The sequence below is a fragment of the Syngnathus scovelli genome, chromosome 14, assembly GCF_024217435.2.
Source record: "Syngnathus scovelli strain Florida chromosome 14, RoL_Ssco_1.2, whole genome shotgun sequence".
NCBI lineage: Eukaryota > Metazoa > Chordata > Actinopteri > Syngnathiformes > Syngnathidae > Syngnathus > Syngnathus scovelli.
This window is the reverse complement of record NC_090860.1, coordinates 13,037,334-13,064,424: the sequence shown is the minus strand read 5'-3', so window position 1 is coordinate 13,064,424 and position 27,091 is coordinate 13,037,334. Positions and strand designations below refer to the sequence as shown.

Sequence of the window (27,091 nt, the reverse complement as noted above, 5' to 3'; positions counted from 1 at the left end):
TTTCAAATGTGCCCCCGTGTTGAATTTCACCTGAAAAGATCTTGTGTAATAATAATATGCAGGGTGGGCTGACTTGAACTGATGTTATGGATTATTCATATCTTCTTCTTGTAAGGAACATTGGTCCACAGCAATGCATTGTGAAGTTAGTTGCCACCAAACTGCAAGTTCCTTCATTTTTAGAAGTATCACCACCATTATGGATATAATTGTTTTATTGAGTATATATTATCATCATTAGTTATTTATTGTTGATTTGCTTTTACTGCCACGACTATTTTATTATATTTTTTTAGATTAGTCATGGTATTGGTTTTCATTTTTTTATGGTTTGCTATTGATTACTATTATTAATTATTATTATTATTTTATACTTTATTACATCCGGGTCTTCGCTGCAGTCCGTTAGCCTGTTAGCAGCTAACCACTATCAGCTAGCTTCCCTCCTTCCTTTCCTTCCGCCCGGCTCGCCGCTTGTGGGAGGAGGGCAGAGAAACGGGCTGACCGCAGCTCGGCTATTCGCCTGTCGCTCGGACACCGCCGCGTAAATGCCGGATTGACGCAGGTCCACGACGCGGGGGCAGCTTCCAGTCGATGCCGTTCGGCGACACCCTACGCAGCCCGCGAAATGGACACGGAACAGCGTTGAAAAGTGTGCGTTAGTCAAGCTAAGCAGCTAGTGGCTAAGCTCCGAGCTCCCCGCCTCACTGAACCCTCCCCAACCCTCTGCTAGCCAGTTGACGGCAGCTCAGCTCGGCTCGGCTCGCCTCTCTCGGTGCGGCGCGCTTGCCCGTCACCTCATCCACCACCACCAAAGAAAATGAAGAAGTTCAACATTCGTAAGGTGCTGGACGGCTTGACGTCGTCTTCGTCCTCGGCTGCGCACACTGGGGCCGCCAAGGAGAATGACGCCGTCCCGGAGAGCCTGCAGTCGGAGCATTTCCAGCTTTGCAAGGTGCCGTATTTCTCCCTCCGTCTCCCGGAGTGACAGCTAGCAGCCTCCGAGTGGAGGACATTTAGACTTTTAAATGAGTCCGTCCGTTGATTTTGTGTGTGATGGCGGGCTGCCAAAGTGCGTGTTTGCGCCGCACTGACTTGTCGCCCCCGGCTCACTTTTTTCAGCCCCGGCTAGCTTGCCGGGATCGTCGGTTCGCTAAGCCGGCCTGCGGTGCTTCATGTTCGCATAGTTGAAAGTCGACTTTGCCCTACGCAGTGGTGGTCTTGTGAGGTGTGAGGACAAGAAAGAAAAATTAAATTAGCAATTCACATCAACTCGTGACGCTGCATGCTATTTATGGTTACTGTTATTTTATTTTATTGCTGATATTGGTAATTAATTGACTCTTCAGTGGTCAATTCCATTGCATGTTGTCCTTGTGCTTGCAATATAGAAAGAAGACTTACGCAAGTTTTGCGCATTATGTACTTTAATTCCATCTGGTTGCACGCAATTTTTATAAATCAAATTTGAGTGACAAGAGCCAAATGTTTTTGAATCCGGGCATCTTTGTTAACTACATCACAAACGTCCATTCCAAAGCAGATAACATTCTGAACTTGTACAACCGTCGTTTTACAAAATATTTTTGTTTCCAAATACAATAGAACAAGTTTTGCAAGATATCATTTTCATGCTTGGACACCGCACACTGCTGGCAGGAGAAAAGGACCGATTTTTGTTTGACAAATATGTTAGGGAGGATGTGTTCTTGTAATTGTGGAATGTTAATCCAGTTACTGCCGAGTGGCAAATGTTCACATTTCCCATCCAAAACACAGACCCAGCCTGGGCACGTCCCTCAGGACCAGTCTGTCCAATATCTCTGGCAATAAAGACAAGAAAATATCACGTGAAAATATATTTTTATTTCCTGGTAGGAAGTATCGTTTATTGGGCACAGTCACTCCCGAGCCGCAACAAAAAAGCCAATAATATTGTTCTGGCATAAGTCACACGTGTGATTTTTACGAAAGCTGATTCCGATTTCTCAACATAACTCCCCAAACCTTTGGATTTGTCTGCCGCTCAGGGAATCCCTTCTCTGATTTGCTGACACCGGCTTCCTCGTTGAAGACCTGTCCGCCCGCTTGTTTGTCTACACGTGTCGAGCAGTTGGCTGCCAATTCTTGAACAGGCTTGGCCAATTCTTCCGTCTAATCATTAGTTACTTCGAGCCTTGCATTGGAAAGATTCTGTGATGACGAAAATGTCACTTTAAAGGTTGCAGGTGAAACAAGCAAGTCGTAAATTAAGCGGTGGTTTTTATTTGAAGGCCATATCGCTCGGTTCTAGGAATATTTCTCAGATGACCGCTTGTTGTCTCTGATTGCAATTGCGCTTTGTCTTTCTCCCAGACTGTGCGTCATGGCTTCCCACATCAGCCGTCCTCCATGGCCTTCGACCCCGTGCAGAAAATCTTGGCTGTCGGGACACTTAACGGAGCTTTGAGGCTGTATCCTTTTATGTTTTTAACCTGTGTCAAGATGACAAGACGGGGGCAGAAAGTGACTCAGCACTTTTTGTTCAAACTTATTATCACGCGGATGTGTCGTCGGGTTCCTTCAGGAGAGGCGTCTTGTTTGTCCGGAGCGTCTCCTCTTGCGCTGTTTGCAGAAGGTGTTATTTTTTTTTTCTTCTTTGCTAAGGCCTAATGAGTCCGCGCCGCCTTTTTCATCTCCAGGTCCAAAGCAGACAGACGACACCGAAACAGGTCGTGCGGGCAGATGGTTGTCGTCGGGACCGAGCTAAACGAGAGACATAGCCGAAATCACGGCAGCAAACAAGACAGACGCGGGCTCCCCTGCCCGTTTGATTTATTGCGCAATTTGTTTGCAAAGCGGCCACTTCGATAGGCGCCACTTGCTTAGTGATCAATGTGAGATGATACGGCAATATATATATATTTTTTTATGAAATAAATGAATTAATTTGAATTAAGGGGAAAAACTGTGAGGATTTTAGAGCCGTTTGTACCTGTACTTTTTGACCTAAATATCTCTAAAATGGCAGTAAATTTATGGACTTCACAAGAGAAATAAAAAAAAAAGAAATAAAATTGCGTCAGCCTTTGCGTGTGGTTTTCTTAACCGAGCCAACCCGCAGCTTCGGTCGGGCAGGTGTGGAATGTTACTGCCAACATGAAAGTGGCGCCGGCGTCATCCAGCTCCAATTTCTCATCAATGAGGTTTGGATTTTTTTTTTTAACACTTACACCTTCTAGTCACCTTTGACCTTTTTGGACTTTTTTTCCTCAGGGGGCACTAGTGAGCGCCTTAGCTGATGACAGCATCCACCTGTGGAACCTGAGGCAAAAGATTCCCGCCATCCTGCATTCGCTCAAATTCAACAGGGAGAGGTACAGTAAGACGTGTGTGTGTGTGTGTGTGTGTGTGTGTGTGTGTGTGTGTGTGTGTGTGTGTGTGTGTGTGTGTGTGTGTGTGTGTGTGTGTGTGTGTGTGTGTGTGTGTGTGTGTGTGTGTGTGTGTGTGTGTGTGTGTGTGAGAGACGACAACAATATGGACGCCAATATCCTGTCCATCGCTGGGCTAATTATAGTCCCGTTTCATTAGCAAGAACCGTAGCGAGAGGGTTTTGTAATTCAATCTCAGTCAGTCTCTCTTGCTGATAATTTGGTGTTGAAAATCGGACTATATTTAAGGTTTATTTTCTCCCGCAGAATCACGTACTGCCACCTGCCCTTCCAGAGCAAGTGGCTTTACATCGGCACGGAACGAGGCAACATCCACATCGTCAACGTGGAGTCCTTCACCCTCTCAGGCTACGTCATCATGTGGAACAAAGCCATCGAACTGTGAGTCCCGCCTCCTCCATCTTTTTTTTTTTGGCTCTCTGGCCGGTGATATGGGAGCATTGCCATTTGAGTGAAAAATGAAACGATAAAAATAAAAGATGCAGATGATTGTAGCTTTGAACTTCCTGTACTTGTACTTTTCCTTTCCTCTTAAGCGCTCGACTCGCAAGTTCTTCTCTTTTGAAAACAGGAAGTAATCAGTCTGTCGCTGCGGTTAAAAAAAGGACAGGAAATGTTTTTGTTTAGAGTTCAAGTGCGACTGAACAGAGTCATTCCTTATTTAACAGAACCTTGTGCCAAATTGTGATGATCACTGAGTGGCTTTGCTGTCGGACATCTTTGGACACACCCCCCCTCCCCTCCTCGCCGCTGCTGTTTCTGCTATATTGATTCATCAGTGCCAATGAGCTCATTATCCAGTCGCGCCAGACCGCCGCACTCGCAGCCAGCCACACTTTTCTCTTAGCCCAGACGCACGCTTCTTTCCGCTCTCTGTTTCCACGGTGATGCAATAGCCCCCACTCCATAATCTCTCCCGGACCCTCATGTGACCCTGTCCTCTCTCTCGCTTCCTCCCTCCTCCATTTTGTTTTTTTGCCCTGCTCAGGGTACTAACACTAATCACGGCATGTTTTCTAAGTTTTCTCGTCAGTCACAGTATTCCCTTTTAATGTCATGTTAGCCGCATGCTAACGGTGAGAATGCAAACGACGCTAACCGTAGACACCTTGTTTTTCTTTCCTCCCTTTTAACCTCCGCACAGATCCACCAAGACACACCCAGGGCCTGTAGTGCACATCAGTGATAACCCCATGGATGAAGGAAAGGTAACAGCCGCTGTGAATGGATGAGGAAATGACAAAAGGCGGTTCTCCTCATGAGGGTCCAAAAATCCTGCTCTCTTCTCGTGTGATCTCGAGCCGCTTTTGTGTGTCTGTGTGTTCTTGTCACTGAAGCTCCTCATTGGATTTGAGTGCGGCGTGGTGGTGTTGTGGGACCTCAAGTCCAAAAAAGCTGACTGCCGCTACAACTATGATGAGGTAAGGAAGTCCCTGTTGTTATGTTCTTCCACAGCGGCGTTTTTCAACTTCCGCCTAAGCAGCGTTGCCCAACACCTCAGCAAAACCAGAAATGCAAGACAACACTTATCGTGGTGAAGATTGTCAGCGTCACTTTTGAAGCAAGCTACAGCAGCTTGGATTAAGATAAATTACATTTGTTGACTTTTTTTCACCCAAAATGGAGGTGCTCTCCTGCTTTGGATTCATAATCCATAAATAAATCTGTGATTTATATTTTAAGATCATATTAGCCAGCATTACGAAGACACAATATTCAAATGAGGGGAGATGAGATGAATGGAATGATGCCAGTGCACATTTTTGTTTCCGTGAGATAACGTCGGCACGCACAAACACTATCTCTCGATCACACGCTCACGGGAGCTAGCGCGACGCTAACGACTCAATCGGCATTGACAGGAGCCGATGGTGTCTGAAAAATAACCCAGCTGGAATATTGAATTGTAACGATTCTCCGACCCTAACCCACCGTGTGCCGTTTACGCTTTGGTGGCTTGCAGGCCATCCACTCGGTCGATTGGCACCACGAGGGCAAGCAGTTCGTCTGCAGCCACTCCGATGGCACTCTGACCACTTGGAACATTCGAACCCCTGCCAAGCCCACGCAGATCATCACGCCGCATGGTAGGCACTGTTACAAACACACACACACACACTTATCTCACATTTCCATTTGAAACTAGGAAAGCAGCCCAAGGATGGCAAAAAGCCAGAGCCGTGCAAGCCCATCCTGAAGGTGGAGTACAAAACCACACGGGCTGGGTAAGTGAGCAGACGTTCACATTTTGTCCAACAGTTTGTGTGTAGGTTTGAGTTTTTCATTTCATTTAGTTTTGGCTTTTTTAAATAGTTATTTGTAATCAAGATTGTTGACCTCCTTACCTCGGTTTCTCTCCCCAACCGCCAGAGACCCGTTTATGGTTCTGTCCGGCGGTCTGTCCTACGACACGGTGGGCCGGAGAGCCTGTCTGACGGTGATGCACGGCAAGAGCACCGCCGTCCTGGAGATGGACTTCCCCATCGTGGATTTCCTCACACTGTGCGAGACGCCGTATCCCAACGGTGAGCCTCGAGTTGCCGACCATGCACCGGTATCGTTTTCCTTTATGCTTTGTTTTTGCTTTTTAGATTTTCAGGAGCCGTACGCCGTGGTGGTCCTCCTGGAGCGGGATTTAGTCGTCATCGACCTCGGACAGATCGGCTACCCGATATTCGAGAATCCTTACCCCCTAAGCATCCACGAGTCCCCGGTGACCTGCTGCGAGTACTTTGCCGACTGCCCCGCCGAACTCATTCCCGCACTTTACTCAGTGGGCAGCCGACAGAAGAGGCAAGGCTACAGCAAGAAGGTGGGACCTCAATCTGGACTTGGACTTTTGTCGTCATGCATGCGCTCATGGATTGATTTACCTCGTCTAGGATTGGCCCATCAACGGGGGAAACTGGGGACAAGGCACGCAAAGTTACCCTGAGATCGTCATCACCGGGTGAGGAATTGCTAGAAATTTTTTTGGGTAGAAACCCGAAGCTCTTCATTCATGTTTATGCTTTCCCTCTAAAAAATAGACACGCTGACGGCACTATCAAATTTTGGGATGCTTCTGCATGTAAGTAGACAAATCCGCCTTGACATTTTGTCACCGTCACCACGGCAACTCTCCAACTTCCCTCGTCTCGCCGCAGTGATGCTCCAAGTGCTGTACAAGCTGAAGACGGCCAAGGTGTTCGAGAGAGCCCGCGGCAAGGAAGAGAAAGCCAACACGGACATCGTGGACGAGGATCCCTTCGCCATCCAGACGCTGTGCTGGTGCCCAGAGAGCAGGATGCTGTGCGTGGCCGGCGTGTCGGCGCACGTCATCGTCTACCGCTTCAGCAAGCAGGAAGCCGCCGCCGCCAACGTGCAGGTTTGTTTTCCCATCACTAATTCTAATTTCAAAAAAATAATCATGCTAAATAATAAGCCAGCGGACAAACACGAAAATCAAATGACCCATTTATTTATTTTCGGCCTTCAATTTTGAAACAAATTTTATTTTCCGTAGCTCTTAGAGGTACGCATGCAATGCGAGCTGAGTGACACCGACTCGCCCGACACCGGCGGCGAGCAGACCCCCACGCAGGCTTCCTCGGTTCCCCCCAGCCCCCAGGAGGGCGACGCCCCCGCCACAGCCTCCAATCAACCCTCCGCCGGCGGAAACGGCAGCAATCCTTCGTCGGACGGGCACCGAGACAACATGCCCTGCCTTCAGTAGGGAGAAAATAGATGCACACAAGATCCAGATGTTTGTTGATGAAAAGATGCATGGCTACTTTTAATGATGCTAACATTAGCATCGCTTGTTTTCAGGGTGCGCGGCTCCCCCCTGAAGCAGTCTCCGGGCTACCAGGTGGAGCTGGTGGTGCAGCTGGTGTGGGTGAGCGGGGAGCCTCCTCAGCCGATCACCAGCTTGGCCATCAACTCCTCGTACGGACTGTGAGTAAAGTTAGAGAGATTTGACTCTGGATGAAATTTCAGACGGATCCAAAAACGACATCTTGATCTGTGGTGTTTTCAGGGTGGTGTTTGGTAACAGCAACGGCATGGCAGTGGTGGACTACCTCCAGAAAACGCTGCTGCTCAACCTCGGCACGTCGGAGCTGCACGGCGCGTCGGAGCCCTACCAGAGGCAGCCTTGCTCCCCGCGTAAAGCCCGCCAGCCCTCCGGAGGTCAGACATTTTGTCTTCTCTGCCGCTTTGTGTTGCATGAGTAATATTTTTATGAATTTATTTTCAAAACGTCTTATTGGGTTGCTGCACCGTGACTCCATTTGTGTGGTCTCTTGGTTAAGCTGTCCCGACGGAAGGCAAGTCTTTCATGTCCAGACTTTCTCTCGTGTATTGCGAGTCTGTGAAAAGACTGCGCCCGTCTCACTTGAGTAAGTCAAGTTAGGTAGTCCCGCTCCCGTTGACGTGCGATAGATGTAGCACCCATAAGTCCTCTTGTAGCTCGGACAACTCTAGTCACTCTGTAGGTGGTCAAAGTCAACAGGAAGAACATAGCTCAACAATGGCGGCGGGGAGGGATTCAGAGTTTCTCTTGATTGGCTGATTTTATTCTTATGGATTTTTTTTTATTTCTCCTCCACAGCGCTGTGCGATTCCAGTGACGGGCCCAACGCCGCAGAAGAACGCTGCAAGTCTCCCAACTCAGGTGAGCTGATGTCTTCCGGGCTTCGAGCGTCTTTGTGTTCTTTGTTTGAAATCGCTGTCCTTCACATAGGATCCACCTCGCCCTGCAATTCTGATGATGAGCGCAAGGCCAAGTTTATGAAAAAGGGTACTGTGTGTCCATATGAGCGTCTTTGTCCGTGTTTTTTTTTTTTTTTATCATTTTGTCTGCGTTGTGTTGGTCCGTCACCACGTGACATGTCTCTCCCTGTCAACTGTTTCCAGTGAAGTACAAAAGCAGGCGCTTTTCCAAGACGGTTGCCAATGACTTTGGTACTGTATCAGTCACACGCGTGTGCATATGTGTGAGTGTGTTTGGCCCGTGTCGCTCGCTCGTTCTCTCTCTCTCTCTCTCGTGATTGGCGGCCTGCTAACACGCAGCCTCCTCTGTGACAATGAGCGCAAAGGTGTGAAATCGAAATGTGGTACCCCTCACTACTAATGACAACAATGACTCTTCCATGCATGATCTTTCTCCTCAGATTTTCCGCTGGGTTTTTTTTCGTCAAAACTCAGAAATCCCGCTTAAAAGCTTCTCAATATTTGTCCACTATTTGAATGAGCCGTTTTGTGATTGGAGGGCCGCCGTAGTGCCGACACACTAACCGTTTGGCTTCTTCCTTCTTCCTCCTCGTCGAGTTCTTTCGACGTGTAATCAGTTTTCTGGCTGCGTTTCATCCTTACAGGCTTTTTTTGATTGGTCGCGAGTGCAAAGTGTGGCGGTACGACGCTAACCAGCAACAATTTTGCGGTTTGACGAGTTCAAAGTGTCACCGAGAGTGAATCTTAACACAACGTAAGCTCTAAAGGTCAAAGACCGATATTCTCAGGTCGACAAAAACTCAACAGTTGCCGTATGTCACATCGCCACGCTTTTGCTCTCGTTCTGTAAAACGAAAATTGTCTTTCCGTCAAAAAACTGTCCTTATCTTCCCCACGTCCAGTGTTCCCTCTCAAGAGGCGTCTTGTGTTTGTCTTTCAGCTAGGATGTCGCGGAAAATTAGCTCGTCTAATGAGCATAAACCAAACACGGGTAAGCCTGAACTGTTAACGACGTTGTTCCCCCCCCCCCCCCTCCCTTTTTTCAGAGATTTGAAATTTGAGCATTAAGCAATGTAAGGTGGTGTGTGTATGTGTGTGTGTGTGTGGCGGCCAGAGTGCCATTCCAGCCCGTCCAGGAAACGCTTTTATTACACCCACACCGGCACGCCCACATCAAGCCGCAAGAGCGTGAAGTTGGCTTTCCCCACAGCAAACTCAGACCATAATATGAGTGAGTGCATCGTTGGCAGAGCTCAAGGCGGACCACCTGTTTCTCGCCACAAGGGGGCGGGCTTCCCTTCTCATGCGGTGGCGCTTTTGGGTTTGGAGAATGCTCAACTGGATTTTTTTTTCCCACGCATTGCTTGTTGGTGCTCTTATGTGATGGTTCCTGCAGATTCCTTAATTTTTTTTTTTTTATTATTGCCTCTCAACATGGCAGCAAAGGACGACATTCAAGTTGTTTATCCAGTGGAAAAGCTCAAAAAGTGATGACTTTGCATCCCTAAAATTGGCCCTTAAAAGAATTGACTTTTTTGGTGTGTCCTTGGAATACCTTGGTAAAATCCAAAAGGGATGGTTTTGTCATCTCTTGGGTCACTTTGGTTCAAGCCTGAAGGATTTTTGCAGACGTTATCTGTCATTGTCTATGTTGGGGTCAATTACATATCCAAAGTACCAGTGGTGTCGGTGCTTGGTATCGGTAACTCCTCAAAAAAACAATAGCAATAACAACCTACCTAACTCTTCTCATTTCTCACTTCTTCTCTCCCAAGTGTCCTTCCATCCTAAAATAACAGATTGCTCTCTAAAAGGCGCTTTGTGTTTTCCCAATCCAGATTCCAAGGACATCTCATTCAACCGCTCGCGTAGCTCCAGCGTGACCAGCATCGACAGGGAGTCCCGCGAGGCCGTCTGCGCCTTCTGCTTCTGCGAGACCTTCCCCAGGAAGTCGACTGACGGCGTGCCAGGCCCCTGTGTGCTGGTGGGCACCAGCCAGGGCTCTGTCATGTTGCTGGCCATCAGCCTGCCACCCGGCGACGACCAGAGGCTCATTCAGCCAGTCGGGATCTCCTCCTGCGGTAATCAGAATTTTGTGGAAAGCTTGTTTCTCCGTTTACCTTCAATTTGATGTAAATACCTTACGTTGTCATTTGAAGGAACGGTGGCCAGACTCAAAGGAGGCATCTTAACAATGGCCCTGCTGGACGCCGCCGGAGCGGCGCTGCCCGCCTCCTACGAGCCATGGTACGATCCCAACGCCTCGGACGAGGAGAAAGAGAAGGAGAGGAGCCGGTGGCGCCGGCCAGCGTCGCCGCCTTCGTCGCAGGAAGGTCACGACTCGCAGTTCGCCGTCCTGTGCTCGGAGAAGCAAGCCAAGGTGGTGGCCATGCCGTCCCAGACCCGAGTCCACAAACACAACATCACCGAGTCATCCTTCGTGCTGAGGGCCGACGTTGTGCAGATGGCCGGAGCCAACTGCATCGCCTGCTTCTGCGCCAACGGACACATCATGACACTCAGGTAGAAGATGCTTTGGTCAAATGTTGCCCTCAAAGGGCCCGCCTGCGTCTTAACACTTTTGTCTGCAGCTTGCCGAGTCTGCGGCCCCTCCTGGACGTCAACTACCTGCCGCTGACGGACATGCGGATAGCGCGGACCTTTTGCTTCTCCAATCTGGGGCAGGCTCTGTACCTCACCTCGCCCATGGAGGTGCAGAGGATCACCTACAGCCAGGAGACCTGTGACAACTTGCAGGTCTACTATAAAGATATTTTTGCCACACTACACCTCTTTTTTTATTTATCAAATGGATTTAAAAAGTCTTGAACTTGCCTCAAGCTCAAGAGGGGAACTAACGGTTGTGTCCCCTTTTTAGGAGATGCTGAGTGAGTTGTTCACACCAGTGGAGACCCCAGAAGCTCCCAACCGAGGTTTCTTCAAAGGCCTCTTTGGTGGAGGAGCTCAGTCTCTGGATCGGGAAGATCTCTGTGAGTGATTAAAACGGCCGTGTTAATCTCAATAAATACCGGCACTTTTGTTGAAGATCCCGTGTTCCCTGTCAGTCGGCGAAACGGCGTCCGGGAAGGCTTCTCGGAGCCTGGCCCAACACATCCCCGGCCCGGGCAACATGGAAGGCATGAAGGGCGCGGCGTCGGGCGTGGTCGGCGACCTGGCCCGCGCGCGGGTAGCGCTGGACGAGCGAGGCCAGAAACTGGGCGAGCTGGAGGAGAGGACGGCCGCCATGATGTCTAGCGCCGAGTCCTTCTCCAAGCACGCTCATGACGTAATCCACTTTTTGTTTTTTTAGATAAAAATAGCATTTTGGGTCGTGATGTTTTATTTTTTTTACTTTCAGATGATGCAAAAGTACAAAGATAAGAAGTGGTACCAGCTCTGATGATGGCGGGCAACGCCTGGATGAGGACTGGGGACTCTGTAATCACACACACACACCACACACACACACACACACATGCGCGCTAATATGGCTGAGGAGCTGCAGATCCTTTGTCATCCTTGTCTAATGTGAGGGGAAGGTTCTCCTGAGCTGTTTGGAATTGCGTTTATTATTATCTTTGCATTGCCTCGCTGGCCGAAGGACCACAGTTTTGGACCTAAATGAGGAGGAGAAGTCTGACGATTGCATTCTGTGACCTCCCCTCCCATCTTTTAAGTCCAATCATCAAAGTTTGTCGGCGTCTGTCTGAAGGATTCGGTCTGTCTTTGTCTTTTGTGTGAGGAAACGGCCATTTTGAAGCACTTAGGAATATGAAGCGGGAGCTGATGAACCTCCTAGCAAATAAGGGCTGGTGGTAAACTACTTCATTATCTTTATCCCCAAAAAAAAAAAAAGGTTGTCACCTTTCTTTGATTTTAATTTTGGTTATTTATCGAGATACGTAAGAAGTTTATTTGGGTATGTTTATTTGATTTGAAGGACACGGAAGTTGATTATTTTTTGCTGGACACATTTATTAAATTATTTATCAGAGCACTCAAAAAGCTACTTAATTATTTATCATGATGCAAAAATGTCGTTCGAAGTTTGATTATTTATCATGATATATGGAAATTATTATTTATCAAGACACACAAGAAGCTTATGAGGTCATTTAACAAGATGTTGGTTAGCCGGGCATTACTTTGTATTAATTATGAAATAATTGCACACAATTTCCGGAGAGGTTGAGTTCACACTGAAGTCTTTTTCACATCTGAGAAATACCCTGACCTTTTTGAATTTAATTCAATTTTTTTCCCCCCTCACTTAATCCGTCATGCTGAAAAGAATACCTCATTTGAGTCCATCTATTAGGCGGAATTCTTGGAAATGCGGACAATTTTTGCAGATGTGCGTAAAATTGACATGTAGTACACTGGACGCTCTTGACTGTATTCGCAGGGCTTTTATGTGAGAGGAATTAAATTACGGAAATGTATTTTTTTAATTTCAGCTATCGTTCTCACTCTGGTGCGATGATGGTTGGCGAGCTTTGTTTTTTTTTTTTTTTGTCGGGTTTATTACTAGTGTTATTTACGACTGATTCTGAGTCAGCCTTTGTTCTCTTTTCTGCCTTTGCCGACACGTCCATGCTAAGCTAGCTGTTTAGCCGCGTGTTTGCGAGGATACATATATTCAGGGACGTGTGTGTGTATGAAGCCAATATTTACAACTTTGCTTTTTCCTGACTCTTCTTTGAGCTGTTATTTGCGTAAATTTTTTAGTTTTGGTTTGTGTGCGCGCTTGTCGCTGCCAAATAATTGTAAATAAGAAAACAGCTTAAATTTGATGAGATATTCTGGCCATCTTCCTTTTCTGTGTAACACCAAAGAGATTAATTTCATAATTTTGAGTATTATTTATTGCCCATTTTGTTGGCCCGTATATTTGGTGCAATAGGTTGGGGGAAATTTGCAGAAACATGACAATGGTGTTTTGCATTTATTTTTTCATCTATTTGCTCAAAAAAAAAAAAAATAGTTGACATATTTCATGAAGTAGCGCTCAACCAATGATGGATAGGCCGGCCAACCTTACCGGCCGATATTAGCTCTTTAAAAATCAGCAAAAATTAGCCAAATTTTTGTTGCATGTATTTTTTTCCAAATTTTTGCTGATTGTTTTTGTTTCCTTAAAAAAACATTAAAATATAAAACAAAGATAATTACACGGATGCAATGAGTCTGAATTATTTTTTTTCGCCTAATCAGACACACCCAAAAAAAGACTTCAATTTAGTCCGTGAAACAGGACAAAGCAACTTTTTCTTTTTTTTTTTTCTCCCCGCTTTTTGTGTGTAAAAACTTCCCTCACGCCAAATACGACACAAAGAAGCGCAATTTGAAAGCCACTGAGTACAAGCAGCAGCCATGTGATGTGCGTTTTGCACTATTTTTTCTACTCTTTTTGTTGTTGTGAGAGGACCAAAACACGTCAGAACTTATCTATGCTTGTCTCGATATGTCATTTGCCAACCTGTGTCATTTGCTTATCATCAGGTTTGTTTTTCAGGATCACACATATGCAGATTTGTGTGTGTGCGACCAAAGGAGTACCTTTAAATTTCATTATTTAGGATGGAATGCCTCAACTTTGAGCGTTGTATTTTTTTTCTTGTCTCTCTCTCACACACACACACACACATAGGTCTTTTTTGCTCCCACCTTTTGTGGCCTCGCCTTTTCTAGCGCTTGGGGATACACCACAAAGCGGGGCCCAAACAAAACGGGGGCTGCCCATAATATCTCTTCGCACATCGATGCATGTTTACAAACGCGTATTATCTCGACATTTGTATTTACTCACAATAAGAACTCAACGAGATGTTTACATTGGACGGGCGTGTGAGTGCGCGTGTGATTTTTCCTGGCTTTTGCAAACGCGCTGCTGCATAAAGGCTTTTGCTTGGCTTTACAGCACTGTGCAATGGTGGGTAGGAGGGGGGGTCTTGATTCCGACCCCACTCGTCCAGCCATCATACATCTGATCGTCTGTCTTTCTGTCTTCTGGGATGAATATCTGTGGAGTTGCAGTATTTTCTCATTTTTGTACAGTTTTATTAAAAATGAATTTCCCACTCACTTAATCTGCTGCCACAAACAATTACACTGTAGATATAACTGTGCAATGTAAAATAAATGTTAAAAAAAAACTAGTCTGTCGTGTTTTTCTTTTTGGGGAAAAAAAAAACTACAATCGCTTGATGTTATATTTTTCATATTCATATTTAATATATTTGGATTTTCGTTACATGTGTTCTTTTATTGCAGGTTGTATTTTAATCATATAAATGAGTTTAATGTGCTTATTTTGTATTTTAGAACAGAATACAAGTGTCTTGTATTTTATTTTTTACAGGATTTCCAACGCTTAAAGCATTTCGCCTACAGTTCCCAGAATGCCCTACGGGTGGCGCCAAAACACGTCTCTGCTCGTCCATTCGGCTGGATTAAACAGTACGGTACACACATGAGACCGAGCATCATCATTCTCCTCCTCACGGTGACCACGGCGGAGGGAACCGGACGAGCAAAGTTGAATTCGAGGAACAACGACGAGACACGACGCTGAAGATAAGTTTTGAACTGCCTTTTTTGTCTTTTTTCGAATTCTCGCTCCTGGTTTATTATTAACCGCTACCGGCGCGTCGTGTCTGGCGCTACGTCTTTTTTTTTTTTTTTTTTTGTAGGTGACCACAATTTTTGGGCGCCGTCCGTCGCCGAATAAAAAAATCTTAACGCCGATAGACGCAGCGTATGTTAAGACACCTCGTCACGGTGTCCCGTGTTAAATTAAGCCGATATTTAACTTCCCAAGCGGAGGTTTTTCCCGAAATCGTTGTACTTCCTCACGAAACTCGGACGACGCTAGTTCTCACTGTCCAAAAAAGTGACCGACGTCCTGAAGCGATGATGCGATTTGAAATGACAACTTCGGGCTCAAAGTAGATGTTCTCCCTTGAGATGTCTAAAATGGGCGGTAACGAGAATTCTTACACATAAGTATAAACTATTTTCAGATAAATGAACATTTTCCAGGATGCTTTCAGATGGCCCTAAGGACTTGGTGGTGATCAGATATGGCTCCAGAATTTTCTCCTTCTCCTAAAGGGGAGATGATCAACTCACGTAGCTGATAAAATCCAAATTAAAAGCTCAAATAAAATGCTGGAGGACCTCAACTGGAGTTACTAGCCTTGATGTAATGGTGGGCTAGGTGCACCTTGCAGCCAGAATGACCCAGGGCCCCAACCTGGTGCTGGACTGGCTCTCACGGCTCCACCTCGCCCAGTACATGGAGGCCTTCCTGGACAACGGCTACGACGACCTGGAGGTTTGCAAGCAGATCGGCGGACCTGACCTGGATGCCATCGGGGTCCACGTGGAGTACCACCGCCAGAGGCTGCTGGCCGCCGTCCGGCAGCTGAGGAACTCCGATGGCAGGAAAGCACCGGGGTTCTACTTCACACTGGAACCCCAACAGGAGACAGAGAACCAGGGCAGGAAGGAGAACCATATTAGAGGGACACACCGCCCATCCTGTCCAGGAAACCATGACCCAAGATTTACGGACTGTAACGACTTTGTCACCTATCCCAAACTCAAGCTCAAGGTCCTCATTCGGGATAAACTGGCCAAGGATGGGATTGACCTCGGAGAAGCACCGTACAGCCATAAGGTAGGCAAAAAATATATCTATTTTCTCCATCATTTTATGTTTCTTTCCAAAGGATGTAATAGTCCCCAAACTGGCTGCTTTTTTTTTGGGGGGGGGGGGGAAACCCGTCTATTCAGATGAGTTGAAACGCTACTTGAACAAAACAGACAAAAGCAGAGCCAGCTGTCTGCTGCTTTTGCAGAGCTTCCATCTCGCCAGCGTCCATTGACACTGTGAGAGGAACCCTGCTGGCTTGAACTTGTCCCGCCATCCTTTGCTACATGAATATGCTCAGGGTTTTTTTTTTTTTCCCTTCCCCTACACGCTTTTCATGAGGCCGAGCAGGGAGGAAAGGAAGTTGAAAAGTGTGAAAGAAAGCCTTTGGTGCCTCCTCACAATGAGGAGCAATTTTCTTTGAAGCTGTCCTTCGTTCACACTCTTAAAGGAGGAGTACGATGATTGGCTCTTATTATGCTTTCTAAAACACTTCCCAGTAGGGCTGGGCGACATGGGCTTAATTATTTTTGTTTTTTAAATCACTTCATGGAGACAGAGAGATATAGTGTGGTATGAACCCAAATATAAAAACGAAAAACGAGCAACAGCTTCGACCTGACATTACATCGCCTCGAAGTGGTACCATGCATATGTTCACGTACCGTACTTATGGTGTATGTCTGATATAAATCCCAGACCATAATCCCTGACCCATATTTGTCGCAATTTATAATTTTCTATTCTTAGAAGGAGGGCCCGACCGATGAATTGTTCTCCCGTGCGGCCTGACCGATTAATCATCCCACCGATTAAATCTTTCGATTATCGCTCAACATCGGCCCAAATTTGGCCGATTATTCTACGTGGTGAGCGGTGCAGATCCAGTTTAGAAGCTTGCTAGTGGGATTTTTTTTTTTTTTTAAAGTAAGGAAGTCTTTCTCCTGCCATCGAGGAATTAAATAGGTCAAACTGTACGATACTGTATATCTGCTCCCCGCGGGAGTTTGATGCACGGTGCCCCCCCCCCCGTTGGATCTCCAATGCCCCCAAAGGTCAGGTATATTGCGAGCTATGTGACACCAGAGCTCACGCGAATGGACAGAAGTCGTACCCGAGCCGTAACGAGCCGAAGAACACCGCCCAGCGTTTCGTGCGTGACGTCATCGGGGCCATAAAAAGGTCATGCGTAACCAGCGGGGGGATTGTGTCATGGCACATTTACGCTACAAAATGGAAAATTGCCTTTAGTGTATAATAATCCTTTTAGCCTTTCACTGACCCAAAATTAACTGCGGGCTAAAGAATAGATTTGTAAAACTTTCTCATGAAATAACAGCAAAAAGACGTAGACGAGCCCAAAATATTCTATTCGGACTTAACGATGACACAATTCGATTGTAAAGTCTCAGCAAACAAAATGGCCGCTCTCGTTGCAGCATGCATCATTGAAATCAATCACTAGCTTAGCAATGCTACGTTAGCAATCGGTCATGACCATTTAATGCGGCAGGTTTTGATCCGGTTTGCTGTGGTTCGTTAAACGAGCTAATGTTCCAAGATGTCTGCTCAATGTTTCAATGAGGTTGCTAAAGTGTGCACACCCTCTTTAAACTGCGGTTGTGTCACATTCAATCTCCTGGGGGATGTGAATCAGCACACACCTGACACTTTTTATAAACTCTGTTTAACCCCATGTAGAGCTCAGATGTTCTAATGCTCGCAGCTCTTGTCGGATTGTTTGAAGCGGAACAAACCATCCCAATGTCACTTTGGAGCACAGTAGATTTATTGAACACCAGCCAAGTCATTCTGCAAATAAATTTTGATTTTAATCTTCCGGCTAAAGCAGATGGTTGGCCTTGCAAATGGATTTTTTTTTGTAAAGGGGGGGGGTGAAGCCAGTCAACTTACGCAGCCTGATATGCAGTTGCTATAAAAAGTCTACACACCCCTACTTAAAAGCCAGGTTTTTGCGATTTTTATTTTATTTTATATACCACAACAAAAACTAGCATCGGATTAAGGATGTGTAGCCTTTTTATATCCACTGTCTCCCCTCCGAGCCATATTAATTCTTGGAATGCATGATCACGTCACGTGATTTTAGTGGTGATCAAAGAAGAGGACTGTGCACATGTTTTACTGCAGGCAGACTGCAGCTATTTACGTCCCAAGTCTTTTCCTCTGATGTTTATATGCTAATGTGTGACAGCGTTGTCCAAATGCCTCGGCCGTCAAGTTGCGGCACACTAGCCGCACTCACTTCATGACAACTGGAACTTGGACTTGGCCTAACACAACCGAACATCTAAAGTCAGCATTATTATTCATATGGTGGCTAACGTTAGCGTCGGTCGGCTTCACTGGCGTGAGAAAGAGACATTCTTCAAGTTAGACTTCCTTTAGTTTCCAGATTTATAGATCCAAAGAGAGACATTTTTATGACATCCGCATGGCCATAGGAATAAAGACCCCCTCGTGATTTGACCGAAAGTCAGATTTTATGTCTTTACTGGCTCGGATGTCACTGCCCCATCTGGATTTTTTTGTTATTAGGCCTTTCTCCTTGTGTGTTTCCTTTTTTTTTTGTAGCCTTTGAGCTAAATTAATCCACTCGCTGTTAGTCCAAATCCCAAATGCACCTCAGCGTCAATTCATGTGATAAAATCACTTCACATTAAAAGTGTGATGTCCATCTGTGCTCATCTTTCTTCTCCGCCATTTGCGCTAATGAAGCCCAGAGGACCTTTCAAGTGTAGCGACCATGTAAATTCTCAAATGTACACTCTTAGTTTTATGCGATAGCAGTCATGTGAAGAAGCGTTTAGTGTACCTTGAAGATGCTAATTAGGAATTATTCATGAACAACAGACTGTCTAGAAAAAAATGTGAAACGAGATGATGTCTCGTGGTCATAAACAATTTAGCGTATCATGCATGACTCCATTTTGAGTCTGGTCTTAGTACTCTGTACTCAAGCAGAAATACACATATTTGTGTGAACTAAAAATAAATGCACAGTTGTGATATTTTGTGTTGAAATGTGTTTTTTAAGTATTTATAGGCCTTCATAATTGAAGTGCTGTAATTGCTACACGAGAGAGTATTTTAATTACGAATTTCACTTATTGCAGGGGTGATGCCTCGTTTGAGAATAATTGTACAAGACAAATGGCTGACCGAATTTTGGTCACCAATGTATTCTGATATGTAGAAGTACAACAGAGAAGCGCGTGAGATATCCAAGAATGACAGCGAAACCTATTAAGGCAGAAAAGCTTCATACAATTCTTATGAAGTCAGCGCACGCTTGGCTAGCTGCCGTTAGCATCCATTAACGGCCGCCGTCGCCATAACCATGATAGACAGGCACGGTGCCCCCCCGTGAACCAGATGATGGAGCATCCGAGAGGTTAATCTACTCGGAAGCTGAAGGTTCCAGCCATCTCTGCGGGGACATTTTAGGTTGTCAGGAAACGTGTGTTCCAACGAGCCGAAGCGCTCTTGTCTTGTTTTGTCGTAGCACATCACATGAGCGCCATGTTTGCGGTTAAGGATCCTCCAGTGAGATGCTTTAAGCTTTTCTTTCCCCACCAAATGTGACCAGCACTTGTTTTCCCACCGCCTCCACACGGCTCTATCGTTTCATATTTCACGACTGTCGTCCTTGACCTGCGCCGACGTGCCTTACGGGAGCATCACGCCCGAGTTGTCCTGTCAGCAACGTTGAGACTTGTGATATGATAACGATACGAGCTGCTGGCCGCCAAAACGTAAACCGACGAATGATAGAAAATTTGAAACACCCGTACCTGACAACCAGCCCAAGCAGTTTCAACAAATCGAACACGACTGCAATCCTGCTCTTCAACTTTGATTTCGATTTTTTTTTTTTTTTAGCTTTCCTGAATTAATAATGCTCCATGAGATGGGAACAATCTGGCCTCCCCGCCGCAGCAACCCTCGGTTCAGAGCCGCCAAGCTAGATTTCCATGCGGGTAATTTAAGTGACATTTAAAAAGCGCCGTGTTTCTTTTTGGCCTGAGCGCGGCGGTCGGCGTTAAGCATGCTTCAAAGAGTCGGGACAATCCAGATGCTGCGGGGCTGCAGTAAATCATACTACTGAATCATTGTCCGAAGACCTGCCTCTTGTTTAAACCCCCCCCCGATCAGATTTGCAAGATTTAATGGTGGAGACAAATGGTTTGGTCTTTCCCTCCTGTCTGGCCTCTTAATCTACTTAAGAGTGTCCCTCACATTCCCTTTAATCTCTGGCTGCTCTCTATTCACTTTTTTTTTTTTTTTGCTACATAGTGAGTATCTTTTACTAGTTAGGTTAGTTTAATCTCTCTTGTTTTATAGCTTCTCTCATTACTGTTTTGGAAATAGTGACATGTTAGTTTAGTAACCACAAAAGTATGTTACTGGTCTTACTGTTAATGATAATATTTGTAATAGTTTGCTGAACCTTAAAAAAAAAAAAAACTAATGTTATATGGTCTGTTTGCGGCTCAAATATTTGTTGCTTAAAGAGTTTTTACGCTGACAAATAGATGCTAACTGTTAGCCTATGGCGTTTTAGGATTAAGCTAGCCAACTAAAGGCTAAGCTATCAGTCGTTTTAAATACACAAATTGTGTTTTTTCTTAGTTTGACACTCAATTTTAACAGCAATAAACAATTTGAAGATGCTCACAGTTTGCACTCAAGTCAAAATCAAAAGCTGACCAACTCAAAAAAAACGTCGAGCCGCTTGTATCTCAAGGCGCCATTGTCGGCTACAGTATGTCTAATGTCCAAGATCATGTCAGGTTTTACTCGAAGCCATTTGCTCTCCTTGACATTTTCCGCTGTCGCATGATTCCCGCCAACTCCGCAGGAATCAAAGCTCAGATGACGTTCCTGGCGCAGGCCGGAACATTTTGACGGTGATCGGAAAAGATCCGACCGACGGGGACGAGCCGACATGCCGGGGCGCCGAGCTGTTGGCCGCTGTGTCACCAGATGGAAAAAGAGCTCTTTCTGCCAGGAAGTGCACCCAGACCTCCGTCTTATACGGGGTCAATACTTTTGTCATTCAAGTTAAAAAAACTAAAATGTCAGTGGGTGGTCACGGCCCTTTATTGCCCGCCCATGTCTGAGTGCATCGTAAGGTCTTAGGCACTATTGACCTCCCCGCCTACCCGAGACCGCTATTGTTGCCCTAATCTTTGTTTTCCGAGGTTAAGATTAGAGGCCCAGAGGTCAAGGGGCTTTACTGGAAATGTAAATTACAATCCCGGACCATCCAGGTCAATACCTAATACTAGACACGACATGCCAGCCTGATTTAAGGGCCATCAATATGATGACACTTTGTATTCACTGACATTTTCTAGATCTTCTTTAGAAACGAGGATTGAAGCGACAGTCATTTATTCAGAGAGAAACTATTTGCTGCCATCTGCTGGCCACCTGTTGGATTTAAAATTGGAACGTGTAAGTAAATTATATGGGCAGTACAGCAAGACAGTCCAAAGTCACCATATAAAAAAAAAGGCTGACATTCGTTGAATTCTAATTAGCCGAAAATATTTTGAGGCTTTTTATTTTATTTTTTTACGCACACACAGTCTTTAAAGCTGTATTTATAGCCCTCTCACTCTGAACACTTCCTGTCTCGGCCACTTTTTCACGTGCAGGGTCAAACACGAGAAAGTTTTACACCGGCTGAGGGAGTCGTAAACGGTCGAGAGTCAGCCGTGACACACGGCTGTGCTCTGACTGCACACATAAACACACACCAGCCCGCAACACGACACACACACACACACACAGTACAGTGCAGAGTGGTGAAGCAGTGGTTTATTTGCACATGTGAGTCAGGCCCGTCCGTCTCTGCGGGGCTGCAGCTGGAAAGGGAGCAGCCCCACCCAACAGTGCCTCCCCACAGCTATGTCATATACACACACACACACACACACAGACACACACACACACACTCCTCCCCTTTCATTGTCCTCCACTGTCTGCACTCTAGCCAAAGTTTCAATGCAGAGCAGCAGGGACGCAGCTCACTGGTGGATGCCCATTTGTGGTGAGTTCATTTTATTTATATTTTCCCTTCTATCCAACGCATCGGAATGTCGTTCCGAGGTTTGAATTTCAAAAGTTGCTCAAATACATCTCAGCTAAGCCCTCATTTTGTTGTGGGCACTGAATGAATGAACAGGGTCAAGGTTTGATGGTTTGTGAAGGATTAGGCTTAGAAAAGTGTATTCGCTGGAGGAGGAGGGGGTTTGGAGTTGGGCAAATTAGAGTTTGGAGGACTGAGGGGATAGTTCTGAAGAGTGAGGAAGGTTGGAAAGTTGTTTCTGTCGATGATTTTAGGATTTTATTGGGGCCGCATGAGATAACGTGACAGTGACAAGACTCGTAGGAGATTGCATTTACAAGACGAGACTGGATGAAAATGTTCTGGTCGGTCATATGTTCAAAACGCATGCTCACCACATGTTCGAGCAAATGTGAATCACAAAGTTCTTTTAGCAAACATTTCGGGCTCTGTTTTCTCAAGCCTGGTGCAATTCTAATTCGAATTTTCACAGGTAGAAAATGGGCGTTTGCACCGTTATGGGAGTGAACCCAGCTCTTTTGTTTCCTAACCAATAGAATCAGCATAACCTTATAACCTTTTTATGACATGCAAATGAGCCGGCTGGTTTGCATATCCGAAATGCCTCGTGACGATCCTGAAAACGGGGCCCATTCATCATCTGACCCCCCCTCAAACCAGAAGACGACTTTGGAAATTGAAAACATAAACACTCTTTTGTCACACGACCCACATGACGGCGCTAATAAACATAAACACGGCTCCAGTGACCTAGATATAGCTCAGAATAAACCAAAATGGGCATGGGAAGGACTCCATAATTTTTTTTTCCTGCAAGCCAAAAAAAAAGTTAAGTACAGCGTGACGCACGAACCGCAGAAGCCTTGGTGTCGCATTTCTCAGCATCTCACGGACACACAAAAGATTCACGTGGCCCCCGAGGGCCAATGACTTTTCTCACCCATTCAAGCAAACGGCCACAAAAGCGGCAGGAGTTAAATACTGTCTCAATGAACTTTTTTTTTTTTTTTTTCCCCCATGTGATGGTGCTTTTACTTGCCAGCCTGTTGCGTGCTCAAGAGAGCGTTGTCGGCGTCATAGTTACGTCACGCTGCGCTCAGGTGCTCACTCGAGTTTCTATTCCGGCCGGATAGTGACGCTTCTTAGAAACACAAACAATTAGCACAGTTCTAATTGTTTTATTTTGTTGTTATTTTTAGGATGGCTCAGCGGGGACCCTAGATGATCTGGCCCAGGAGTATTCTCGCTATTACGGCACGTGCCTCAACGACGTGTGCGAAAGGATGGAAGAGCTGCGCCGACGACGTCTAGTGCAAGAGGCGGATGCGATGGTAAGAAAATAATGACTGACCGTCTGTGACAATATTTCATTATCTTGATATTCTATATTAAATTCAGGGAAAGCTTGACTCGGCGGCCGCTTCACGAGAGCTTCGTTCTCAGATTCAGGTAAGATTAAACTATTATATGTCGCCTGTAACTTCTACTACATTCGACTTTTATTCCCGTTTTAAAGGAATCTCTCGGGCTCTGCAACAGCAGCACGTCCACGCCGGAGACAGACAGGAAGTAAGGAACTCAAGTCATGACTTTGAAATGCAAAAATGATGCGCCGGCTGTGAGATGCTGGTGTGTGTGTGTTGTGCGCATGTGTGTGTCATTCCCAAACTTGCCTTTTGTCTTTCCTGCTTTTGTTCCCTCTGTTGATGAGTCACAGGAAGATGATTAAGAACGGAGCACGCACAAAGGATGTTGCTTTCTAAACATCCACCGACTCAGAAAGATTTTTCTTTTCAATCAAATGAAATGATTAATCTGCCTTGTAAAATAAGATAAAATAATAATGTATCAGAATCATTTTTATCTCCATAATGAAATAATCTTTCCAAAACATTTTTGCTGATTAGTTCTGCCCATTAGTGCTGATTGGCCTCCATTCGGACACAGTTATTTCCAGTGCGTGCGGGAGGGCGGGAGTTGGGAGAGGAATGCAGCCTCCACATTAAAACTGTCACTGCTGCAAAACCTCCAGTCCAAAGGGGGGGGTGGCTCTTTTGTATCCCAACCGAGCTCATCCATGGAGAGCGGCCCACACCAAGCCTCTAATTTTTACTCCTTTGACTGGTGTCACGACAGCACTGTTTTGTTAGCTGATGGCCCACAAAGAACATGAAGAGAACACATGTGGAGAAGAGGTATCCTTTGGTTGACATCTTGATTTTTAAAAAAAAAAATCGCAACTGGTTTTGTGCGTAGGTTTCCCGTGCACAAGTCCGGCTCTTCGGACGAAGGATCCAGCGGAGGGAAATGGGACGGCAGGAGAAAGAGCAAATCTATTTGGAATACTTTTAAAAAGACACCAAGAGGAGCTGCCACGCGACATCTTGGAAGAGGTAACAAAAACATGTTTTTAGTAGTATCGGTAAGTAATCCAAGAATCATTTTAATTGTATTTAGAAGTGTGTGTGTGTGTGTCAGGTGATTTGGTGGGCTTCGTGGCCAGCGAGATCACAATGAGCGATGAAGAGCGCATCCAGCTGATGACGATGGTCAAGGAGAACATGATCTCCATTGAGGAAGCCCTGGCTCGGGTAACAGTACAAAAATATTTGGATGGATTAAGAAGGAAATACTTAGAGTTTTGTGTGTGTCTACAGTTGAAGGAGTTTGAGACGCAAAAGAACCAGAAATGCAGGTTGGAACTGTTGGAGGTTTGTCATTCTGCCAACGAGTCTTTAAGTGACAGCGTAAGTCTTTTAAACACCCGGATGTCTATGGTGATATCAAAAAAAAAAAAAATCACGTTGGCTTGTGTGTAGCAGCTGCACGAGCTTTCCGACACGGAGCAAGAAGAAGGGCTGACGTTCAGGAGGCTTCACAAGCTGGTGAGCTCCACACGCAAGGTGAAGAACAAACTCATCAGGATCGACCAGACCCGAAGGACCGGCGTAGAAGGTACGTTGGGCCTCGAGAAAAGCAGATGTGATAATAAACTTGATTGTTATCTGATGATCCACAGAGTGTCATCAGCCAAGCGTTTGTCCCGTGGATTCGCTGACGTCCGCCTTGCAGGAGCAGCTTAGCTCCCACGAGGACAACGTCACCGCGTCACGCTCCTCCGGCAGCTTGGACACGGCTGGGGCCTCCGTGCACAGCCATCCCGGCGGCGGCTCCTCACGTGGGAACATCTCCGAGGAGCAAGAGGCGAGCGCCGCCGCTGTGGACAAACACCACCAGCAGGGCGAGGAGGTCAAGATGGCTCGATCGGCGACAGACGGACTGCTACGATATGGCCTCCTCAGCCACCATGGGGTCAGTCGCTAACTTGTTAGCACAAATGAAGCATGGCAGAACAAAGCAGACTAACAGTTTGGTAGTTGATTTAATTAACATGATGACAAAAGTTTGCTTTGTTTTTCTTTGACTTGTTCTGCCTATGTTAATGTCCTTTTTTTTTTTTTTAATGCTTGTATGACAGAGAGCCTGCAGTTTTGGAGGATTTGACCTCACCAACCGCTCAGTGCATGCCGCTCAACACACCGTATGTCTGACAACATCATGGAAATGTATAAAAATATAGCAAAACAGTTTTTGGGAATAAACTTGACCCGACTTCAATTTTCAGAGTGAAGACCAAGACGGTGCAAGGTCTCCTCAGATATCCCGCATCTCCTTGGGCAAGAAAGTCAAGTCTGTAAGGGAGACCATGAGGAAGCACATCAGCAAGAGATATCAAGCATCGCTGTCAGATCAGGTACACACACACACAACTTTGAGAAGGGACATCAAATATGGTGGAAAGTCAATTGTTTTATTTCGCATCCCTCCAAAGTCGAGTCCAGACCGCATTTCCAGCTGCCCTCAGTCTCCTCAGTTGAACTCTTCTCTGGAGAAAGCCACGCTGAAGCCTGGAGGTTCCGTGGAAAGCCTCAGGAGTTCTCTCAGCGGACAGAGTTCCATGAGTACGTGTGTCCGTCGCGTGTGTGCGTAAAATGTGAAAGTCACTGTTGCGTGTCCGTGAGCAGGCGGTCAGACGGTGGGCACCACCGACTCGTCCAACAGCAACAGAGAGAGCGTCAAGTCCGAGGACGGCGAGGAAGACGAGCTGCCTTACTGCGGCCCCTTCTGCGGACGCGCCTTGGTGCACACCGACTTCACGCCCAGTCCTTACGACACCGACTCCCTCAAACTTAAGGTAACCACGGCAAAATAAAAACAAAGCTTAAAGTTAACCTGGGCGTGCTCATGCAGAGCGGCGACGTGATCGACATGATCAGCAAACCCCCGATGGGCACGTGGATGGGGATGCTGAGGGGCAAAGTGGGCACCTTTAAATTCATCTACGTGGACGTGCTCAACCCAGAGCAGGCTAAGCCCAAGAAGAGCGAGCGCAGGCGCAGGAAGGCCCGGCAGCCCAAACCGCAGTCTGTAGATGAGCTGCTGGAGCGGATCAACCTCAAAGTAATGTCCAAATCTATCCTGCTTCATCATCATGGAGATTTTCATGGTGGCATATGTGACAGGAGCACCTCCCTACCTTCCTGTTCAACGGCTACGACGACCTGGACACCTTCCGGCTGCTGGAGGAGGAGGACCTGGACGAGCTCCACATCACAGACCCCCAGCACAGAGCCGTGCTGCTCACCGCCGTTCAGCTCCTGCACGACTACGACGGTGAGCATGCAACTCGGCAGAGACGTGGAACGGTCAGCCCACCCCAGCTTCAACTTTATGTTATGCTTCCCAGGCAATAGCGACCCGGAGTCAAGCAGCTTCCCCGAGGAGAACTCTTCCGTGACGGACACCTGTGTCCTGACAGGAGACTCCTCCCCTAGAGACTCGGGCTGCTACGAGAGCAGCGAACCCTTGGACAACCCCAGCTAACCACCGCAGCGTGACGCCACTAAGACCTGTCCCTCATCATCCTCCTTTGTGTGGTGCACTTTTCTTCTTCATGCTTTCTCGTGTTGAGTGGGTCTGCCCGTACGTATGAACTGCAGTGACTTGGAGGAGTGAGAGAAAAAAAAAAAAGTTGTGTTCTTTGTGTAAATACTTTTCTTACGCTAGTGTAGCTTTGCACAAGCTTTTTTGTTGTTCACGTGCCTGAAAATGAAAAGTGACTTGATCTTGTGAGAGAAATTAAAAAAAATGAAGTATTGTTGGTAAGCATGAATT

At 46.3% G+C, this 27,091-nt stretch overlaps 2 protein-coding genes across 8 annotated transcripts; both read left to right on the top strand.

Moving 5' to 3' along the window:
• Positions 1-433: 433 nt before the first annotated feature.
• stxbp5b (syntaxin binding protein 5b (tomosyn)) lies at positions 434-13,984 on the top strand. 4 transcript variants are annotated; one of them, XM_049740677.2, is made up of 28 exons: positions 434-955; positions 2,356-2,453; positions 3,104-3,185; positions 3,256-3,356; positions 3,678-3,812; positions 4,576-4,639; positions 4,769-4,852; positions 5,395-5,518; positions 5,578-5,656; positions 5,802-5,956; positions 6,023-6,243; positions 6,314-6,381; positions 6,461-6,501; positions 6,578-6,798; positions 6,937-7,142; positions 7,242-7,367; positions 7,450-7,601; positions 8,023-8,085; positions 8,155-8,211; positions 8,328-8,375; positions 9,085-9,135; positions 9,259-9,375; positions 9,983-10,225; positions 10,304-10,667; positions 10,736-10,901; positions 11,023-11,134; positions 11,210-11,430; positions 11,503-13,984. In XM_049740677.2, the coding sequence occupies exons 1-28, from the start codon at positions 821-823 to the stop codon at positions 11,542-11,544; spliced, it is 3,576 nt and encodes a 1,191-aa protein (XP_049596634.1). In that variant the 5' UTR covers positions 434-820; the 3' UTR covers positions 11,545-13,984. The 4 variants fall into 4 exon arrangements, with proteins under 4 accessions (XP_049596634.1, XP_049596635.1, XP_049596636.1 ...); XM_049740678.2 differs by lacking the exon at positions 9,259-9,375; XM_049740679.2 differs by lacking the exons at positions 8,328-8,375; positions 9,085-9,135; positions 9,259-9,375.
• A 532-nt stretch (positions 13,985-14,516) lies between these two features.
• On the top strand, positions 14,517-27,082 carry LOC125980980 (SAM and SH3 domain-containing protein 1). 4 transcript variants are annotated; one of them, XM_049740736.2, is made up of 16 exons: positions 14,517-15,825; positions 23,116-23,247; positions 23,315-23,365; positions 23,433-23,485; positions 24,173-24,309; positions 24,374-24,507; positions 24,574-24,663; positions 24,739-24,871; positions 24,936-25,228; positions 25,395-25,457; positions 25,542-25,670; positions 25,749-25,878; positions 25,942-26,111; positions 26,168-26,377; positions 26,440-26,590; positions 26,664-27,082. In XM_049740736.2, exons 1-16 carry the CDS (start codon positions 15,382-15,384, stop codon positions 26,798-26,800), a joined length of 2,457 nt encoding a protein of 818 aa, XP_049596693.1. In that variant the 5' UTR covers positions 14,517-15,381; the 3' UTR covers positions 26,801-27,082. The 4 variants fall into 4 exon arrangements, with proteins under 4 accessions (XP_049596693.1, XP_049596692.1, XP_049596691.1 ...); XM_049740735.2 differs by having other exon boundaries at positions 14,518-15,825; positions 24,377-24,507; positions 24,736-24,871; XM_049740734.2 differs by having other exon boundaries at positions 14,518-15,825; positions 24,736-24,871.
• Positions 27,083-27,091: the final 9 nt, after the last annotated feature.